This window comes from Trichosurus vulpecula, chromosome 6 (assembly GCF_011100635.1).
Source record: "Trichosurus vulpecula isolate mTriVul1 chromosome 6, mTriVul1.pri, whole genome shotgun sequence".
NCBI classification, from domain to species: domain Eukaryota; kingdom Metazoa; phylum Chordata; class Mammalia; order Diprotodontia; family Phalangeridae; genus Trichosurus; species Trichosurus vulpecula.
The window spans coordinates 75,651,583-75,668,092 of record NC_050578.1 but is presented as its reverse complement, the minus strand read 5'-3'; the positions used below and the strand labels follow the sequence as shown (position 1 = coordinate 75,668,092).

The 16,510-nt window shown below is 40.0% G+C and overlaps 1 protein-coding gene across 1 annotated transcript in view; it reads left to right on the top strand.

The window, feature by feature from the left end:
* Positions 1 to 16,510, top strand: part of FRAS1 (Fraser extracellular matrix complex subunit 1) — a 352,531-nt gene that overhangs the window by 71,768 nt on the left and 264,253 nt on the right. The window contains 4 exon segments of the mRNA XM_036764965.1: positions 3,040 to 3,183; positions 10,159 to 10,299; positions 12,222 to 12,362; positions 13,541 to 13,714. Coding sequence (XP_036620860.1) covers positions 3,040 to 3,183; positions 10,159 to 10,299; positions 12,222 to 12,362; positions 13,541 to 13,714 — 600 coding nt within the window.

Here is a 16,510-nt window from a genome sequence, read left to right as displayed (position 1 = left end):
GTGGTCTTGATTTTTGTCCTGCCACTGGACTTCAGTGGTTCTGGAGGAGAAAGTGAGGCTGATGGCTTTGCATGACTCTGCCCCACTTGCAATTCACTCACAAGTCAAGACATCCCCCATTGATGTCATGGCTCCTCTTTGAAAACATATGACAGACAACTTGATTGTTGATTTTTCACTACTCTTGAGCTGGGGGAATCTTCTTTATATCCAAACATAAGCATTTACAAACTCCACGTACAGTCACCCTGAGAGGGCATTTAGAAAGTATTTCCTCTTAATGTGAATAACAGTTCTCTTTAAGTCAGAGCATTGTAAAGCTTAGCAAATGAACCCTCTTTGGTCCCCAACCCAGGTAGTTTTAGCCCCTCACTCAGAAGCTGCATTGTCCAATCAGAGTGGAGTTTCCAACCGCATACTTTGCCTTTAATTCAACTGTTCAGGACCCCAAAGTGCCTCAAAGTCCAGTTAGCTTTTCCATTTATTGCTACCTTTGCATATATAGATTTTTATATATGATCTACATATTTGTTGCCTATTTGATATTATGTACATATGTATACATATACACTCAGGAAAAAATATAAGGATAGTCAGGAATAGAAATACTTTTGTTTAGATATTGTTTGGAGTGAGAAAGATTTATACAGCATGTGGTGGCCAGTGGTGGCAGAGAGCAACAGAGCCTTATGAGAAGACTCATCTTCCTCTACTTCTAAGTGGACCTCTAAGATGGACCAAAGTAATGGCCATCCTTGAAGCTCTTGGCCAATGAAGTCACTTCTCTCTGACCAATCAGAAATCACCCAGCTGAAGCCTTCTGTCAGCTAACTGCTTCTTACTGTCATAGTTTGGACAGAGAAGCTTATCAGCCCCACTGCTGTGTCCTCAGGTTTCCAAGTCAGATTTGTTTATACTTGGTTCCTCTCCCATATTTTTAATATACTTCAGTGATTTAAATAAGAGCCTTTTCTCATTGAATCTACTTTCACTCAAAATGTCTCAACTCCCCAAATCTTCCCCTATCCAATCGATAATTGTTCTTCAAAGTCATGCCTCAGTCTCCAAATGTTTCATGATTTTTCATTTTTTAGTTTAATCTTCTTGAGTCACATATTATCTTACAAATGTAATGCAAATTACTTGCACATTATCTGAAATACCATAATGCTCTGAAACTGTGAAGAGTTCAACAGTCTTCCATTTATTCGGTGTCCTTGAAACTTTTTATACTCATATTTTCCCACTTTTTAATTAATAAAAGATCTTTTTCTGCCTCTTAAAAATACAGTTTTTCCACCAGAAGATTGCTTCACAGTTCACATTCTTTTCCAAACTGTCAAATCTCACCTGAAGTTATTACTTCATACATATGGTAATTTATGCAGCCATTTTCCATATGCAGATGAATATATTTGTATATAGTATTTATTAAAACAAAGTTATTTTTCTATTGTTATTAGGTATCAAAATGTTCCTCTATAACAGTGGCAGCATCTTTCATCCTTGGACAATTAATATAAATTGCTTCCTTATCTCAAAATACCTTTCCTTGGCTTTTCATCCTTAAATTGCTCCATGTGAAAAGATACTTAAAGGATGACGTGCCTTATATCATCCCTGTGGTGAACATTTGCTGCCAAGTTTCAGGATAGGAGGGCTATGCAACATCATTTAGTTACAAAAAGGTGAACTATTTTGCTAACGTATTTTATGTTAGATCAATGCTGCATAAATCTTTCTCACTCCAAACAATATCTAAGCAAAAATATTTCTATTGCTGGCTATCCTCATATTTTTTTCCGTGTGTATACATACGCATATGTACATAATATCAAATAGGCAACAAATATGTAGATCATATATAAATATCTGTATATGCAAAGGTAGCACTAACACACATATACACATATACATATATACACAATAACATACATATATATCAGCATTTCATCAGCTAATAAAATATATCTCAGTAAGAAAAAAAAGACAGAATCAAGGAAGGTTCAGACATATGCCACAATTCATCATTAAAGCAGTATGTTTTGTTCCTGTTGTGTTGTATAGAAATCCCACAAGTATAACATTCCTCACACTTTTATTTTCTAAATTTCTATGTATTTTAAAAAGTCATTGTCATGTAATGGTAACTCAACTTAGGTTGCTCTAATTAGAGATCCCTATTAATGTGATCTGTTCTCTCTCTACTACTGACATTTCAAGGTCAGGTGGAGTCACTTTGGAGTTTGACCTTCTCACATCTTTTGACTTTTTTTTTCCTTTTTGGAGTGAGATGCACCTGGGGAGACTCCTTGAGTCTCTGGTAGGGACCGCCACTCTATTTCTCCTGAAATAGAATCTTTCTCAGTTCTAGAAAGTTTTTTTTCCCCTAAAGCTATAATTTTCTTATTGGTTCTTATTAACTGATTTTGCAACACAATGATTTCCAATAGCCTTTGGTTTCTGCTTGAGTATTCCTGGTCACCCTAGGAATTTTGTGCACCTCCTTTGTTTTGTGGGTCTCTCCTTAAAAGTAATAATAACAATTCCATTTATATCATGCTTTACAGTTTACAAAGCACTTCCCTCTTAATAGCACTGGGAGCTAGAGTGGTAAGAGAAAACGTTTGGGAAGTCGAGAGTCCTGAATTCTAATACTATCTTTGACATTGTGTGACCTTGTGCTAATTATAGCATTTCTCTGGATCCCAGTTTCCTCATCTTTCCAATGAAGGACTTGGGTGAGAGCTCCAGGGCTCTTCTCAGCTCTAACATTCTATGATTTAAAAAGAAGGATGCTCATGATGGGGAAACCGAGCCCCCCTTTTTCTAGGTCGTAAGACCAATAAATTGCAAAGCCTGAACTAAGATACAGGTCTTTGGACAGTGGATGCAGACAGTTCATTTCCAACATTCTCAACATTTGAGGAGCAAAGGTGTCAGAAGCCTAGTGACAATTTTAGACTTTTAAAACAAAAACTTTAAAAATGGTGGTTTTTCTGTCATATGCTGTTCAGTGATTGTGCGTTTTGCCTTCAGGTTGCCACAGATCCTGTGCTACGTGCCAGGGACCAACCGAGAAGAACTGCTTGTCTTGCCAGGATCAGTTCCAAGTGCTCAGAGAAGGTTCTTGTGAGGGCAGCTGTGGTCAGGGGTTTTACAACAAGAATGGCGTCTGTGAGGGTAAGCAGATGGTAGCCAGCATAGCCATTGTCCGCTTTCCGACTTTTCCATTGCCTTCTTTTGCACAAACTTATAAATCCATTGCAAGACTGAAGAGAGTGAAGCACCTTGGGATAATGGTGCCATTGAATAGTACCGGAAATAAGGCACCAACAACACTTGAAATACATCAATAAATTAAGTCTCAGTGGCATAAAGGAAGAGAGAGGATAGGTGTTTCTGAAAATTAAGAGTGATGAACTAACATAACATAACCCCAAATAATTCCAAGAGAGGCAGCAAGGCATAGCAGATAGACTAGACTACAGATGGTGATGATGATAATAGCATTTATGTAGAACTCATTTCACCTTCAAAACCACCCTGTGAGGTAGGTACTCTTATGACCATTTCACAATTGAAGAAACTGAGTCAGAGAAGTTAAGTGACTTGTCTCAGTAGACCACCTCGTGTGCAAGAGGAAATCACTATTCCATCCTCAACAGATGGCCCCAGCTTGAAGATTTTGTAGGAATGGGTAACCAACCACCTTTTGAGACAGCTTGAATTTAGGCAGCTTTTGCTTACATTGATTTTAAACTCATCTCTTTGCAAATCCACTTCCCGCTTTTGTCTGCTGGGACCAAACAGAAGTCCAATCCCTCCTTCACAATAGCCCTTCATGTACTTGAAGATAGCTGTCAGATCATCTCCTCTGAGGCTTCTTTTCTCCAGGCTAAATAGGCCTAGTTCTGTCAACCTATCTGTTTATTACATGAACTCAAGATCTTTCACTGTTCAGGTTTTCCTACTCCGGGCATGTTCCAGTTTATCAATGAACTTCTTAAACCATGGTGCCCAGAACTGAGTCGAATACTTTAGTTAATATCTGGCTCAGGCAGGGTGCTGAGACCGCCATTCCTCTCATTCTACATCACAGCTTGATTCATTGTGTCATCCACTCAAACCCCCAGAAGCCATTCCAGAATAATTGCTGCCTAAACCCCCCTCCCCCCACCATCTAGCATTTGCGAATTTGACCTTTTGTGCCTTTCTGTAAGATTTTATGTTGAATCCCATTGAATTTCATTTTACCAGGTTCAGCCCAGGGCTGTCGCTGATTCAGAGCCTTGTGGATCTCCAATCTTACCCAGCAAGTTAGCTTGATGCCCTTTGCAAATTTGATGAGGATTCCACCTAAGTCTCTGGAAAAAAATGTTCAATAGCTCTGGGATAAATACAGATCCCTGGGTTACTCTCCTAGAAACATCCTGTCAATGTTAACAACTATTCTTCCAATCTAGCCAGCCAACCAAGAATGACTCCTGAATTCTGAGAATAATTGTGTTCTCATCTCATCCACATGTTTCTGTCTTCTCTTATAAGAACAGTAGGAGTTAGTTTATTTAGCACAGAGGTGTTCCACGACACTCCTGAATGAGGCCTGAATCAGATTAAAATGTAATTTGGAAATATTTAATAAAACAAATAAAAATACAATAAATTACAGAGAACATTACATTTTAAAACTAAGTCAATTATACAGTCTGCATGGATCCTATGTGTAGATTAGTGGCCCCTTGTTTCTACTTGAGCTTGACACAGTGCTTTAGCTGATGATTTGCTAAGATCTAGGCGAACGATATCCACAGCTAGTAATTCTGTTAGAAGAGGAAATGTGGTGAGCCTGGCATTACTTGTTTTTGATAAAGCCATATTGGCTCTTTGTAATCACCCCCTCCCTTTCTAGATATTTGCCAACTTTATTGTTCAGTCGTGTGACTCTTTGTGACTTCATTTGGGATTGTCTTGGCAAAGATACTGGAGTAGTTTGCCATTTCCTTCTCCAGCTCATTTTACAGATGAAGAAACTGAGGCAAACAGGGTTAACTGACTTGCCCAGGATCACACAGCTAGTAAGTGTCTGAGGCCCTATTGAAACTCAAATCTTTCTTGACTCCAGGCCTGGTGTTCTATCTGCTGTACCATCTACCTGCCCCAACTACCTGCTTAATAATGATTCTTCAGTTTTCTCAATAAATACAGTCAATTTCACTGATGTGAGGTTTGCAGATTTGGTTCTACTCTCTTTTTTGAAAACTGGGACAACACTTGTTCTTCTCCAATCTTGCGGTATCTCTGTAATTTTCTATAATCTTTCACATATTAATGACAGAGGTTCAGTAATCCCACCAGCCAGTTCTTTCAAGAAACCTGAGGATAGAGTTCATCTGGGTCAGGTGGCTTGAAGTTACCCAGAGCAGGGAGGTGCTTTCTTCCAATCTCCTCTCTTATCTCAGACATCTAAGGACATTATGCTAATCTTGCTCTGCCTTTTCCTGAGTAAGGGTCATTCTTTGCAGCACAATAGGAATTAAGCCACCTGCTTTATCTTTGTGGTCAGTCATCTTCCCATCCACCCTGCTTTTGATCTTTTTTCCCCCCTCAGGAATAACTTTCCCTCTTTTTCCTGTCTTTAGCTTCTCTTTCCAGCTTCAGCCCATTCTGACCTGTCATCCAGGTATTTGAGGTCATGGCCTAGAAATTCAAGTATCATTTTCAAAATAGTCAGTTGCCCATATTTCAGATTTGTTTTTCTCATCTGTATCCCTTCACTCCAAACTCAGCCTTTACCTGTATGGTCTTGAGTTTCTTGTTGAAAACTGTAATGTCTGACTCTGCTTTCCAAGTTCTTTCTGCCAGTGTCATTTGTGTCTGGGAGAATCACCAGAAATGGGAAATTGTTATCTGTTTTGATATTTCCCAACAGGTCCTTTATTACATCTTAAATATACACGACAGGAAGACAACAGACTTTCTGATGTTATTAGGTCAACAAATAAATTCCTCAGAATCCCTGACAAGGACTCACCAAATACTAAAGACAACTAGGTGGTACAGTATGGGGAGCGGGGAGAGATGGGGAATGGAGTGGTGGAATCAGGAAGACCTGAATTCAAATCCTGTTTCAGGCACAACAGCTGTGTGACTCTGGGCAAATTCTGTCTGCCTCAGTTTACCTGCTTCCCAGGGTTGTTTTAAGAATCAAAGGAGCTAATATTTGTAAAGTGTTTTGTAAACCTTAGTGTCATATCAATATTAGTTGTTAGTAAATATATAATATTGTCTAAATTATATAGTTAGATAAATACTAGTATTTAAATGTTGTTTGTTAAATATGTTATATAAATAATGGTTATTATTGCTGTTATTTCTACCCTTATGTTCATCTTCTATTGCTTACTGCACCTTATATCTTTTGTGGTCCCACTATATCCATCTTGGGAGGACAAGAGCATCTAGACTCCTCCTCTTTAGGAAAAGCCATAAATTGGTTTTTAAAATTGTAGTTATGCATCCAGCTTTTTCTTTTTCTTTCTGCTATGTGTGAGATTCTTCCATTCTCTAATGTCTTCACGAAGTTCATGTCTCTCATACCCCAGATCTTTTTTTCCTCCAATGAGACCTTGTTTCTATTGCAGTAGTTGCTGGTTTTTTTTTGAGAAATGCTTCATTATCCCTCACAACCCTTGGGATATGGAAAGGGCGTCTTCAAGTCCCTTTGCCTTTTCCAGGATGGGGGTCAGGCTTCACTTGGAACACAGATAATAGTCACTTAGCTATGGCAGAAAAAGAAATAGTCCATGCTAGGTTTAAGGCACTGTATAATTTATTCTACCTTTCAAAATGGTTGAGATTTTCAGCCTTGGTTTTTTCTTTTTTTTTTTGGACTGCTATTGGTGTTTACAAGTTAATCCTAAACACCTGGTTAACGCTTTTACAGCCATCCCTTAATAACTTGATAATCCCATAATTTCCTTTCTTTAATCTCAACAATTCTGGGTTCATACTCCATCGGTCTCCTGTCTGTTTCACCAGTTTGCCCAATGTACCAATCTCTCCATAAATTTGCTTTACCCTCTAATTATCCTACTTAATCTTTTCTTACTTACCTTTGCCTAGCCTTTCTTAAATCTAACTCTTCGGAATCTACTCCCTCATCTTTCTTAATCATCCATAATCCTTCTTCATCTTCGGATAGCTTTCTTAACTGTTCTTGATACTGGTCCTGGTTCAGTCTAAAACTAGAATCTGGCCCCATTTCTGGACCTAGAAATTGTCTTTCAGAATTGCCTCAATTCCTCCCAAATGTCTCCTCTCCAAATCCAACATGGCTTTTCCATGTGTGGGCTGCAGAAATCCAGTCTAGGACAAAAGGAAACTGAGGCAGATCTCCAGGCATGATCAATTTATTAGACCAGTGGTCCCTAAGCAGTTGGATTCAAGACCTTTCACATGACCAAGGATCCGTCTGCTCTCCATTTATGGCCTTTTATTGAAAATTAAAGGTCACTAATGGGTGTTAACAATTCATAATTGGGCAGGGAACTCTATGATTGGCTAAGGTCATCAATCATTAGTACTTTGTCAGCAGAATTTGGGGACTTTCCACAAGCTGTAATGAACATTCATATCTAGAGAACAAGGAAGCTAAGGAAGCCGTGTTTTTTTTAAAAGCACATTTCTCTTAGGGGTGGGAGTGGGGGTGTAGTTCTAATACAGCAAATTCCTAACACAAGTGGATATCAGGCCTAATACAGTATAATAATATATATATAATGTAATAATACAGCTGTATAATAAATCAAATAGAATTAATATTATAATCAATACATGGTGGGCTGATTAATAATAGCCTACATACCTCTTGCTCTTACCGCATTAACTAATATAACTAAATAAAACTTAACTCAGTTCTACTTAACTCACTAACACAATTACCCTTAACTCTACTTAACTCACTAATATAATCACCAATACCCATTAAGTCACAATGAGAGGAGTAAACACTGAGTAAATTGAGTGGAGCTCTCCAAATGGTACTTTTCATACAAGTAAGTCACATGATCTTTTTTTTCTCTTCCATATTTGGTTCAGGCCCTTCTTTCTTCTAGCTCCCTTTCTCTCACAGAACCTGGAGCATCTGGGTTCAAGTCTCAGCTCTGATGCTGTCTGGCTGCATCACTCTGCAAGCCACACAACCTCCCTGGTCCCAAGCAACTCTGAGACTGTAAGGTATTGAAGAGTTGTTGGTCTCTGTTGGTAGAAGTTTTCTACACCAGTAAAATCAAGGTGTAGACAAAAAAAATCCCTTGATTAAGGTATATAGTTTTTAGTTGCACAGAGCATGGTGGAGTCCTTGTATAGCATCATGTAGCCTCTGTGTATCAGAGGCTAGATCTGAACCCAGGCTTCCTGGCTCCAAGGCCTTCTCTCTATCTGCTGTCTTGCCTCTTATTAACAATAATTATTACCCGCAGTCTTGTGTTTTCTATTCTGATGAATGATTTCAGAGATAGAAATACAATGCGTAATAGGTTAAAAGAGAATACTTGATATCTGCAGCAATTTCAAAATCAAGTAAGTGTGGGAGGCATTTCAGAATAGTCTCTTGAAAGCATGGCATTAGAACCACAGAATTTCAGAGCTGGAAGAGGGCTCAGAGGCCAACATATCTGACCCTTTTCAGAAGAAGACTTCCCCTCTGTCTGACCTGATAACCTGAAGCCCTCGGGTGAGGAAGAAGCCTCTTTATCTCAAAGTAGCTTGTTTTTGAAGAGCTTTAACAATTAGGCATTTTTTTCCCTACTTCAAGCCTAAATTTGTCTCTTTGCAGCACCTACACATTGCTCCTACTTATCCCCATCTTACAGATAAGGAAACTAAATTTCAGAGAGATGAAGCCCCTAATTTAAGGTCGTATAGCTGATTAGTGAAGGCAAGACTTAACCCAGGTCCATGGCTTCTTAAACCAGGCTGCTGCCTATTAGGACCATGCTGGCTTTCTTACTCCTCAATGCAGGGGCTCAGCAAATATTTTTGGAATGAATAAACAAATAATCCATTTGTGGAAAGGGTAGTTTTCTGAGAGTAAGTGGAAGGGTTTCTTGAGATCCAGAATACTTTATGAAACTCCACAGTGTGAACAGAGTAAGTAAAGTAGACAGAATCTAGAGGGAGGAACCTTGCTTTGTTTCCAGCAGGCCAGGGCGTCATGTGAATTTAGCTGAATCTCTGGTAGTCCCTTGTCAATAGAGCCCTGGACCTGCATGCAGGAAAACCCAAGTTCAAATCTGGTCTCTGATTCATACTTGCTATGTAAGCCTGGAGTCACTTAGCTTCTGCCTTTCTTACCTGTAAATTGGAGATAGTAATAGCACCCATCTTCCAGGGTTGTTGTGAGGATCAAATGAGATTATTTTTGTAATGCACCTTACAAACCTTAAAGTACTACGTGAATGCTCCATGTGGCATCTCTCACCCTGCCTGTTTTCAGCTCCCGGGAACATGATGCAGCTCCTAGGATAAACTCACTTCTAAACTCCCCACTGTGAACTCAAACCTTGATGACACCACCTTCCCTCAGCCTTCTCCTCGATTAGAAGGCAGGAGGGTGGAGTACCAAACTCTGCCCAGTGCCTTCTTTTATAGAATACTGGAACTAGACTTTGAGCTCAGTCCACTTTTTATCTGCTACTCTACCTGGTTTTCCCCTCCTACCAACCCCACCTGTGCCAGGTACCTCCTACTGTCCCATCTCCCCCCATCTGTTTCAGTTTGTGTGTTGTCTTCCCTGTCCCACTCCATTAAATTGTAAATTCCTTGAGGGCAGTGACTGTCTTTTTTTCCTTTTAACTCTATCCCCAGTGCTTGGCATAGTGATGGCACACAGTAGGTACTTAATAAATGTTTATTGGATTGGCAATGCTACTGTTGTTATTATTACTAGTTATTCTTGAATTAGTAACTGTTTGCTTCTCCTTCAGTTCTGATAGTTGAATCAGCAAAGTCCCCTGAAAGGCTGGGATCAAGTAAATAGAATCTGACCCAGGCAGCCCAAGTGAACGAGATTGCTGTATTGAGAAGGAACTATTACAATTGTAAAAAATCTGCTCTGCTATTGAGTTTCCTTTGTGGATTTTTCTCCCTCTTTAGCTTGTGACCCATCCTGTGAGAGCTGTGGTCCGGAGAGTCCTCGCTGTCTGACGTGTGCTAAGAATACCGTATGGCATGATGGCCGGTGCATCCCAGAATGCCCTCCTGGGCACTATCCTGATGGCACAGGCAGATGTTCAGGTAAGCCCTACTGATCAGTCTTGTCATCCTCATTAACGTCGTTGTGAGAAGGCATTAATAAGGGCTCTTTGAGGTGCTCTGTGCCATGACCTTCCATGAATGGTCTTGCCATTTAAGGATCCCTGGACATAAAAGGAGCATTTTAGATGTAAGGGTATTTTTTCCACCTTTAATTCGGAATTTTGTCTGTAGGTTCTGAATGTGTCTAAGTGGGTGTATGAAGGGAGTTCAAATGATTTAAAACAATATTTCTAAGCTTGTATATCAATTCAGAAAATAAATTGTTTCACCGAAGACCAAAAGACATGTTTTCCCTAAAGTCCTTATACACATTTAAACTGAAAAGCTTTATTTTTGTCATATCTACAAAAAATAAAAACCCAAAGCAAATATCTAAAAAGTTTTTGAAAAATGTATCATAATTTTCCTTATTTCCAATCCTATTATTAATGAAAAAGTACTTTTTTTTTTGGAAGGCAAATTATGACTTGTGGTTACTAAACCCTACTGCCTGCCACCTGCCTTATCTCACCACCTTTCATTTTGGCCTCTTTCCTCTCTACTTTTATCCCATTTGGAACAGTATTCTCTAACCCCAACCCTAGTTTCTTATGCCTCTAGCCCCTGTACTGCTAGAGCCACCTCTTAGGTCCTGGGATCTACCACAAAAGACTCAAGTTGGGGGAACTTCTGGATCCCAGTGCGCAGCCCAGCAGCTATAGGGAAGGATAGTTCCAGTCTCAAAATGAGAGCTGCAATAGAAATGTATTCAGGTAGATTTTCAGTTGTTTCAGTCGTGTTTGACCCTTTGTGACTCTATTTTGGGGGTTTCTTGGCAAAGATACTGGAATGGTTTGCCATTTCCTTCTCCAGATCATTTTATGAATGAGGAAACTGAGGCAAACAAGGTGAAGTGACTTGCCCAGGGTCACACAGCTAGTAAGTGACGGAGGCCAGATTTGAACTCATGAAGATGAGTCTTCCTGACTCCAGGCCCAGTGCTTTATCCACTGCAGCGCCACCTATTTAGTTAGGTAATAGGGCAAACAGGCTGATGTGGGTAGACCTTGGAAAGTCATTACCATGCATAACTTTATTTCAATTAGAAAATGTGTTCCTAGTTCCAAACATCTAACTTACAAGCTGACATTTAGAACATAATCCATTTCTAAGTTGGGACCCATCTGTGTGTTTAGGAAATGTAATTCTTAAAAGAAAATGCCATCACATTACTCAGTGTTGGTCCTGTGCCCTTCCAGTATTCATGAATGCCTGTCATTTCCTTATAGGCTCCTTGTATTCGAATGAGACATATGGTTAATGTGGGAATTTGTTTTACTTGAAGATACATAATTGTTACAAGTTTTTTCTTTTTTTTCTTTTTTCATGGGCATGAGGTGGGAGAAGGTGGGAGGGAGAGAAAATAGATTTTTGTTAACTGAAAAAAATTTTTTAAAGGTCTCTTTGTACTCCATTCTCTTAAAATTCTGTTTTCTCCAAAGCTTAGCTCAAGCTTTTGCTTCCTGTGTGTTGAGACCTCTCCTGATTCCCTCCCCCCAAATGCTAGTGCCCCTCTTCTATGTCCTTAGATTTATTACGTGCATGCGTGTTGTCTCCCCCAATGTGATTAGGATCCTAGGAGACTTTTGTCTTTGCATTCTAAGCACCTAGTGCAATACATGGCACGTAATGGGCCCATACTAATGGCTTGTTTATTCAGAAGTTCAGCTGAAGTATACCGTGGATGAAGCATCCACAGAGACATGCCCTTAGGGGAGATGCTCTGGGAATGCAGAGGGATTGGTGAATCTTTGTCTATTCCATGCGTCCACAAACAGAGGGCAAAGCAGCTAGCCATCTTGACTTCTTCATAGGAGACTCATGCCCCATCATGTTTATTTCCCTTCTCTTGTCTTCTTTAGGTTGCCATGTTTCATGTGCCAGCTGCAAAGGCCCCTCAGCTGCCCATTGTACTTCCTGTCCCCATTCTTGGGTGTTGCACCAAAACCAGTGCCTCTCCGACTGTGGACAGAGTTTTTACCCTGATCATGGCATCTGCAAAGGTATTGGAAGAATTCTCACTTTCAATTGTAAAGTTCTACAAACTGTCATTATTTATCTTCTGGGGATTTTCTGTTACAAGTCGATGGATTTGTGGTCACTAGATTTGCAGCCAGGGAGAGCTGAGTTTGCCTCAGACATTTTCAAATCGTGTGACCCTGGGCAAGTCACTTACACTTCTCTTAGTCCCAGTTTCCTCCTCTATAAATGAGAATTAGAATGGCACATACCTCATAAGGTTGTTGAAGGGATTGAAAGAGAAAACACATGCAAAGTATTTTGTAAACCATGGCACTTAATTTGTTAGCTGTGGTGACTAACTTTTATGATTATTTTTCGGTGTAACTGTTATTTAAACAAATTCCTCTTTCCAAAGCTAGTTACCTGGCTGAGAGCACAAATAACTGTAGTGTGCATTTTTCATCTGTAGTGTATGCTAAAGCAGGTGATTTTTAGTTTTGTCAGTGGACAACCTGTGACCATTTGCAGACCCACCCAGCACATCATGATTATTCTTCCTGTGTACAGAGGAATTGAGATTTTCTTTTTTAAAAAAATTTAATTTATTTTATTTTCTCCCACAATTGCATGTTAAAACAATTTTAAAAAAAATTTGTTTTAAGTTTTGAGTTCCAAATACTATCTCTCAGTCCCTCCTCTCCCTGCTCTCTGAGATGTTAAGGAATTGGGTATAGCTTGTACATATTAGATTATATGAAACATTTCCACATTGAGGAATTGATATTTTCTTTGCCAGGGTTAAAACTTCCCTCCACACCATCTTTTTTTTGTTTGCTTTTCCCTCCATTTGCCCAACAAAGCACCTCAATCAATTATTAGTTTCCATTTTGTTTTCCTGAAAGGAATGAATGGTCAACGACATTCATAAGCAATCAGAATTTTTAACACTAGACTCCTGTTTGGGCAAAAAGAGACTTGAAAATGGGCTTTGGCTAACAGGTATTTGTGCTCAATGGAAAGAAACTCATTAGAATTACTGGCAACTTGAACATCACAAGAGACTGCTAATAAAGAGACTGTGGGAAGAGATTGCATTAGTAAGTGAATTCATCCAGTGGGCATTTCAAATTGCTTCGGTTCAGTGAGGGATTCTTTGCTTTGTTAAGAAAAAAAAGCCTGTGTATTAATTTTCACACAATATTCTTATTCTTGGTTGCAGCTTGTCATCCCTCGTGCCTGAATTGTGTTGGTCCAGAACCTTCCAATTGCACCCAGTGCAGGAAACCAGAGGAAGGGGTGCAAGCTGAATGGGTATCTGGAGAAGTCCTCTCTGGCACGTGTGTGTTCCAGTGCAAACCCCATTTTTACTTGGAGAACACTGGAATCTGTGAAGGTGAGCCATCTAAAAACATGCAGCGGGCAGGGGTTCTAGGTATACTCTTAGCCCCGGGTTTGCTGAGATTGTGCTAGAATGTTCTGGAGTGCTTCCAGGTTCTGATTAGGTCTGCTTTTGTCAGCAATGCAGTATAGCAGAAAGAGCACAGAACTTGGAGGTTCTGGGTGTAAGTCCGTGGGAAAGCCACTTAATTCTTGAATCTCTGTTTCCTCATCTATAGAAAGGTGATATTAATACTTGTGCTTTGTACATTATTGGGCTGTTGTGTTGAAATGTCCCAGAAAGCATCATGTCCATTGCTATTGTCCTAGAAAACTGGGTAGTTAAGTGAGTGGGGGACTAAGATAAAAGGAGAAAACACAGAAAACCAATGGAGTGAAAAATGAAAAAGAAGCAGCAGCCCCCTTCCACTTTCCACTGCAGGCCAAGAAGACTCCTTATGACTCTTTGCCCTGACCTCTTCTCTCAAAGTCACCAAGAACCAGAGTAGCTTTACTCAGCAAACCTCGTTACCTCTTAAAAGTGTCTCTCTAGTCAAATACTAGATAGATTTTTTTCAGAAAGCAGTAGAGTTGGCAACTAGAATAAGTCATACAGCTTATTCTGTGACCTCAGTTGTCATGGCTTAGTAGCTTTTAAACAAAATGCGGACTTGTGTCAAAATCAAACTGTGGTTGAAGTTACTCTTATAGTCAGTGGGCAACGTTGTCCGTAGGAATTTGTCTAATTCTGGCTGGCTGGCTCCCGTAGCCAGAGGGAAGGTCGCTGGAACTATATCTCTGGGATGGACTGGAAGGGCCAGGACCCCAGAAAGTAAGAAGTAGTTCCATCCTTTCATCTCCATTTAATTCACAAGTCGTTCTAGAAGGTGATTTTGTTTGTAAGTCAATCAACATGCTTTTATTAAGCACTTTAAAGTGGCCAGGCACTGTTTTAAATGATGGGGTACAAAGACAAAAAATGAAATAGATCTTATGGGGAGATAGGATGCACACATACAAGTATGCATATAGTAATAATGCGAAATAGTAAATACATGCTGGAGAGAGTGAGCGCTAGCATTTGGGGGATCAAGAAAGGCTTTGTGTGAAAGGTGGTGCTTAAGGTGAATCTTGAAAGATCACAAGGGTTTTGTGAGGCAACAGCTATGGTGGGAGGGAGAGAGAAAGAGGGGGAGGAGAGGGAGAGGGATAGTGGGAGGGACCATGGGAGGGAGGGAGGGTGGGGGGAGAGAGAGAGAGAGAGAGAGTGAGTGTTAAGAGTTCAAGGTCCAGATCTGGAGAATAGCCAGCCAGTATAATGGTCTAGAGATGGGAAATGGGTACCATGGACAGTTTGGCTGGATCATAATGTGTGAGAATGAGAGTAATACGTAAGGATGCTGGATTAGGTTAGAGCCAGGCTGTGAAGTGCTTTAAAAGCCAAACAAAAGAGTTTTTGTTTTATACTCGAGGCAATAGGGAATCACTGGAGTAGAGGAGAAGCGTGGAGAGATCTTCACTTAAGGAAATCTACTGGCATTTTTGCTGAGGATAGATTACAGACAGGGAGACATTCAGGCTGGGGACCCCTTAGGAAGCCATTTCAGTAATCTAAGAAGGAGATGAGGGAGGTCTGAAATAAGGTAGTGGTTGTGTGAGTATAGAGAATGGGACAGATGCAAGAGATGTTGTGGAGTTAGAAATGGTAATGTCTAGAAACCTAATGGATGTATAGATTGATAGAGAGTAAGGAATTAAGGATAATATGGAGGTTATGACCCTGGGAACCTGGAAGTATGGTGTTGTCCTTGACAAAAATAGGGAATTTTGGCACAGGCGAGGATATTTTTGGAAAAATAACATTTCAATTTTGGACATGTTGAATTTTAGCTGTCTTCAGGACACCTGTAATGGTAATCAGGGCAGGATTTTTTTTTGCTGTTCTTTAATTTTGGGAGGCCAAGGCTATCAAGTGCCTTTAATGAGTTTGGCCTTTGTTTGAAGGAGCAGGTAAAGTGGGATCTTTTTTGTCTGGAGTGTTTCTCAGGACTAAGACAATCAGGAGGTCATTGTTACGTATATGATCTGGTGCTAGTGATTGGAGAGCTTTCCTGAACACTGGTGTTAGTAATTTCCCACACCCTAAATAGTTGTCCCTAGACCTCAGGGCCCTGAGCAGACTGTATGTATTGGAAGGTTAGTGTTTGACTTTTGGGGGTACACTCATTGAAAGGGTGACAAGACTCTGGGCAAGCCACTGAACTAGCTCTGTCCCCCTGCCTTTGATAACCCAGACAGATGTTGGTGCTTCTCCGGTAACTATGTATTGCTGTGGATAGATTGGTTTGTGTTATTTGCTTTGTTTATATAATAATGCTTGTAATTCCTGTTTGTGTTTGCCCTGAAGTTCAGGGGGCTGATCTTTTTCCTTTGAGCTGAGTGAATGATATATGTATGTTTAATTAAACTGAGATTGTTAACCCCTTAAAGTTGCTTTCCTTAGAAAAGCAGATCAAAGAACTTGTGCTAGCAGCCTTTTCTGTGCTCTTGTTGTTGGTCTTTCACCCCCAAAACAGTTGCTAGCAACATTATTGTTACAACACCCAATGTCCAACAAAAAGTTGGTGTTTCAGAACTGGAGTTCAGGAAAGACTGGAGCTAGGATGCATGTGAGATGATGATGTCACCAAGAAAATATGTAGAAAGAGAAGAGAAGAAAAGGCAGCTGAGGATAGAGCCTTAGGATAATCTCATAGTTAGACAATGTGTTGCGGATTATGAACCAGCAAAGGAGATGGAAAAATGGTCAGAT